The sequence below is a fragment of the Chenopodium album genome, chromosome 6 (assembly GCF_948465745.1).
Source record: "Chenopodium album chromosome 6, dcCheAlbu1.1, whole genome shotgun sequence".
In the NCBI taxonomy this organism is placed as follows: domain Eukaryota; kingdom Viridiplantae; phylum Streptophyta; class Magnoliopsida; order Caryophyllales; family Amaranthaceae; genus Chenopodium; species Chenopodium album.
The window spans coordinates 70,317,338-70,323,337 of NC_137839.1; the positions used below are offsets into that span (position 1 = coordinate 70,317,338).

General features: G+C 33.5%; 1 protein-coding gene across 1 annotated transcript; it reads right to left on the reverse strand.

The window, feature by feature from the left end:
* Positions 1-2,111: 2,111 nt before the first annotated feature.
* On the reverse strand, positions 2,112-2,621 carry LOC145637152 (uncharacterized). The gene has a single exon (XM_081688647.1). It carries the CDS (start codon positions 2,619-2,621, stop codon positions 2,112-2,114), a length of 510 nt encoding a protein of 169 aa, XP_081544773.1.
* Positions 2,622-6,000: the final 3,379 nt, after the last annotated feature.

A 6,000-nucleotide genomic window follows, 5' to 3' on the forward strand; every position in this document is an offset into this window, starting at 1 on the left:
CTGTATTTCAAAAATTTTGAAATTACTGTTTCTTTGAAAATTGTTTCTACCACGACCACGCCACGTCCGCGATAATTTCCACGACCTCTTCCACGGCCATTGTAATTTCCACGTCCACCTCTTTGTGTAGCATTTGCCTCGGTGGATCACTACTAAAATTCGGGAATATTGCGACTGTTTTATTGCGACCGTCGTAAAAACGGTCGCAATTTATATTAATTACGACCGTTTTATAGCCTGTCGTAATTTTCATTAATTGCGACCGTTTTTTTTATTATTGCGGCCGTTATAACGGTCGTTACAATTATATGAATTTATTATTTTTTTTTAAAATAATTACGACCGGTCTGACAGTCGTAGAACCGGTCGTAACAGTTTTAAAAACAAAATAAAACAAAATCGATTTTGCTTTTGTTAAACAAGGGGAAAGGGAAATAAGAACAGAGAAGAAGGGGGAAGAGGGTGAACCACGAACAACGAAAAGAAGCGGTCGCTGCTCCGCTGTTGTTCCCACCGGCAACCTCACTCCGGCCGTCGACGCTACACAGGTATGTCGTTTTAATTTTGTTTTTTTTTTTAATTTTATTTTGTGCGAAAACCCTAACTTAGGGTCGCAAATCAACACCATGCAGGCCCACCGTCGCCGGATTCCCCTCCTGCTCTTCCCTCCTTTGTATTCCGACGGCGGTACTGAGGTAAGTCGATGTTAAATTTTTTTTTTTGAATTTCAGTTTATTTGAGCGAAAACCCTAAAATTTGGGTAAAAAACTTCTCCTTCGCAGGCCTACCGTCGCCGGTGTCCTATTCTCTCTTAGCCTCCTCCGTTAGCTGTCCACCGTACTCCAGGTAATTCATGCAATTTGGTTACTTTTTTTTTTAATTTAGTTAATTTGGGTAAAAACCCTAAATTTGGTCACAAATCAACTCCTTCGCGGGCATCAAGTCGTCGGTTTCCTCTTTAATCCTAGCCTCCTCCGTTTTCCGTCCATTATACTCAGGTAAGTGGTTGAGTTTTTTTTTTTTTTTTTTTTTGAAATTTAGTTAATTTCTGCCAAAACTCTGAATTTAGTGGATGGTTTTGTGCATTTTCACATGTAAAAATACATTGGCCATTTAAATTAGTTTTCAGCATTTAAATTAGTTTTCTCCATTTAAAATTGGTGGATGGTTATCTCCATTTTCACATGTAAAACTCTAAAGTACACGAGGCTTATAGTGATAAACAAGTTTATGTCATCTCAAGTGACTTCCCCTAACCACATCTCTATACTTAAAGCCATAAATACAATAAGACAAGATGAAGTAAGTTCAATTTATTGAATTGATTTTCTGAGGCGTGGGTCAAATAGAAAATAACATATGGTAATAGAAATTAAATGTATGATACATACAAGTCTTCATATATGTTTACCAGATATAAATATCGTGTCTTACTAATCACCTCATATTACTAAATGAAAAAAACAGCCTAATAAATTTGACAGACGAATTTCATTTGATTATCAAGCTGAAAATTGACAACAGGTGTATAATATAGTTTCTCCTTTTCAAAGACAACAAACAGCAAAATACAACTTGCAATAACGATAAATCTTATACAACAGGTGTATAATATACACATGCTTAGTAACTCTAGATCGACTTAAATTAAAAATTAAACCATTTATTCTATTGTATAAAATACACTCGTTGCGCAAAAGATGGTGAAATTTAACTCTTGAACTTTTGATTAAAGCTATGTTCTCAGTCTTGACCTTTTGGTTGATTTTTTTTTTTTTAATTTCGTTATTTAATTTGAAATAGCTAATTGTGAGTCGCAAATTAACCCCCTTTGCAGCTCCATCGTCGCCAGATTCCACTTCTGCCTGACCTTCCTCCTTTTTTTGTCTTTTTCCATCGCCCCCACTAGGTAAGTCGGCTGTAGTTGTTTATTTTTTTCATTTTAAAATTTTTTATAAATACCCTGCCTAAAAGTGTAACACCACCATATACCAGGAACACCTTCGTCGTCGCCTCTGCTTTTCTGGTCAACTCCTCCGCTGTGTGTTTTTCTTCCCTTATTTATCTACTTCTTTTACTTGTGCAATATGATTCATATTTATGTTAGTTGTTTATCGATAAGAATTTTTTGCATTTGCCTCATGATGAGTGGCCAAAGACCCAGTTGGTCTCAGGCTATGATTTTTCAACAGAAGTTCACTATTTTGTTCCGCAACAAGCAATACACTCATTAATTCATTGAACTTTTTAAAACCTCTTTCACGATATTGTTCTTGCAACAATATGTTGCTTGCATGAAAGGTAGTGAGTGTTTTTTCAATCATCTGTTCATCCGTGACTGGATGATCACAATATCTCAATATAGACACTATCTCATGTATGTTTGAATTATAATCAATTACAGATTTGAAATCCTGGAACCGTAAATTTTTCCAGTCAAATAATGCCTTAGGAAGGAGCACCCTTTTGTGGTGTCCAAATCTTTCATTAAGACAATCCCATAATTCTTTGGGATCTTCAACCATCATGTTCTTAGTTTTAAGACCTTCATGTAAATGATGCCTTAACAATACTAAGGCTTTTGCATTATCTTGTTCAGTAACAGGTTTTACAACAGTCATTGCAGAAGTGGTAGTATCAGTTGTTTGACCAGGGAGACTTTTATTTTCTTTAACAGTGTGCTCCAAGCCTTGAGCTTTCAAATTCATCATTGCATCAACTTTCCATTCCAGAAATTTCTTTCCTGATAAATCTAAGATGCTGAACTGTCTTTTCATAAGGTCTCCCATTTTAGCTACAACAAATTACGTGATAACTAGTTTATAATAATAAATTATATGTACCACTCACATGTTTAGTTCTCCCATATTTATAATTAGGTTAATAAAACACGTGATAATTAAATTTAACAATAATAAACCATAAATAATATAATCTTTTCTCCCCCTTGGTTTATTATTGTGAGTAATTATATGATTAGGAAAAAATTAATCATGTTATTTGAAAAAAAAACAGCAAAACGACAACAATAACAATAGTAACAATGATTATAATGATAACGGTAATATTATACAATGATGATTAATAACAACAAACCAACATAATAAAACAAAAACAAGCTTTTAATATAATAAAACGACAAAATAAGTGAGTTTTACTTGTACATAATGACAAAAATTAATATTGCTACTAATAAAACTACAAGCGCCGTAATTAGAAGGAAATATTGTTTTATCTTCCTCAAAAGTGAAGTTCTGGGTGTTTTTGGTGTTTTGGTTGTCGTCGTCGGGGAACATAGCAGAGAAGAAGGGGGTGATAAAATTTTAAGGTGATTTTTGGATAAAAAGTGGGAAGGGATAAGGGATTTGTGGTGAAATCGGGGGAAAAATCCGCCTTTTATAGAGGTAGGTTTATCCGTTACTGATCTATACAACTGTAAAAATATCACATAATAGTCTAATGTACTAGCATAAAATTATGGTCCGTCCATGTATATATATATTTATAATTGTAAAAGGTTATCACACTAGGAATGCAAGCCATAGTGGTCCGAGAGCCCTAATATATCTATAAAAGATCATGGGTTCGAAAACGAAAAGAAACACAAAAAGTATGTAAAAGTAAGAAAAATAATAAGTATAAAAGGCTGCATCTTTTTGTTAATCTAGTTAATAGTATGCATGCAAAGTTACTACTAAGCAATTATAATAACTAAGATAAAAATTTACGTAAAAAATGAGCATGTAATATCAACATGAATCAAACAAAGAAACATCAACATGAATAAAATAAGAAACATCAACGTGACTAAAACAAAAGATGATAGTAATGAATTCACAAGTAAGAGAATTTTCACCGTTGTTTTTGAGGTATATATAATACAGTGAATGTTTGAGTTTCTGGTATAGAGGATCCCAAATATGGGCAACTATAGAGCATACTCCTCAAAACATTTAGAAGTAGATAATATTATTTGTTATAAATTTTTAGAAGTAGGTATAAATATACCTAACTAGAAACTCGTGCTGATAAAGTGTTAAATATTTACCGATAGGAAGTCTTATAATCAGTGAAAAGAAAAGCAAAGAAGGAGTAAAATGGGATGAGTAAAAATTATAGTAGTAGTATTGCATCGTCAATATGGCTTATATAGCCAAGAGTCCTACATATGTTGCCATACAAGTTCACAAGTCTTTGGACTTATGTGAACATTGTAAAATCAAATCAAATAATAGGCATTCACATTATTATTATTATTATTATTATTATTATTATTATTATTATTATTATTATTATTATTATTATTATTATTATTATTATTATTATTATTATTATTATTATTATTATTATTATTATTATTATTATTATTATTATTATTATTATTATTATTATTATTATTATTATTACCATTGTGGTCAACCATTGTGTTTACTCTAAGCCTCAACGGTCATCGCCCTTCCTCATTAACACTGGTTTTGCTTATTCTTAGGTGAATTGCCAACTCCTTTGTATTCGGCCTTCCCAATTGGCGTCCTCGGCGCAGTGATAGGCAGTCGTCGAGCCTACAAAAGATAAAAACCTAACTTGGTCTCTCTAATGGGTAGAAAAGGCAAGTAAGGGTCGATCCCACAAGGACTAAGGGGAGCACTAACAAGTATCGATTTGTGATAAGCTAAGTCAAGTCTTTTTGGATTTTGAGTTATAAAGAAAAACTACAAACAATAATAAAAAGGATCTTGGGAAGGTATCCACCAATTAAGTCATTCACAAACTACAATTTAACATACAAAACATAGCAATTTGGGGATAGATTAGGGGAGGTCATCTAAGGCACCCAACTTTCTCAAGCTAGAGGGATTAGTTGAGTCATGAATACAACCTACTCTCGTGGTTACAAAGCATAAAACAAGTGTTAAAGCATAATCATGATGACATAAACATTCCCTTGACTGGAAATTCCTATTCTCATGGCATTTCAAGTCAATTAAGCATAAGGGAGCTAACTCAATTTCATCTCTCGATCCTTCGTTGATAAAGCTTAGATAAATAGTTCTAGCAATGGCCATTTACAAGAACTAACAATGAAACCACTTAAGCTCAACTAATTAACATCCCACATTAGCTAAATCAATACATGCAAACAAGTATTTGTGAATTCATCAATGGTTTCAACCATCCCAAGTAAAAGAGCTACTCACAAATCATTATAAATTGCAAAACTAAAGTAGTTAACAACTAAAAACATGAAATCAAACACTAATTTAACATAAACAAGTAATAAAACTAGAAAAGATACAAAAATAAGCAATTAAAGCAATAAAATAAGAGAGAGAGTAAGAAATTCTCATTGATATTGCAAGAAATAATCAAATCTTCAAGTCTCCTTCCTTTAATTCTTCATATTCCAAGCTTTCAACTAGTTTTCACACTTTCTCTCTCTAGAAAATGAGAGTTTCTCTCTCTAAAAATCCTAACCTAAGCTAAAACTATCGTAAGAAGCTCTTTCTTTACAAATGAAGCCAAAGGGGTATTATATAACCCCCAAGTAAAAGGACGGAGAACACGAGGAAACGACCCGTCTACAGGTCGGCACGGACATGCCAAAGGTTGCACGGACGTCCAAACCTGTTAAAATATGACCAGTAGCTACTGCCTGACCTTGCACGGACGTGCTTCATTTGGCACGGACGTGCAGTGACTTGCACGGACGTGCCACTTATTGGCACGGACGTGCAGCTCTTTTCTAGCAAAACATCTTATTTTCGGAAGGTCATAACTTCTTTGTTACTCATCGGAATAAGGCATGTGACCAGTCTTTGGAAAGCCCTTGAGATGAAATTTAATATCCAATTTGAATCACTTCAAAATGTTGAGTGGAACAAAAGTTATGGTCATTTGAAGTTGACCTTAGTGCAAAAATCCTTCCAAAACTTTCCAAAATCTTTTCATTTCTCTTTAAGGTACTCATCCTTCTTCCTTAATTGTTCTATCAACCAAGCT

Excerpts from the sequence above, each read along its gene's own strand:
- LOC145637152 (XM_081688647.1), bottom strand. The coding sequence starts at position 2,621 with ATGACTGTTGTAAAACCTGTTACTGAACAAGATAATGCAAAAGCCTTA.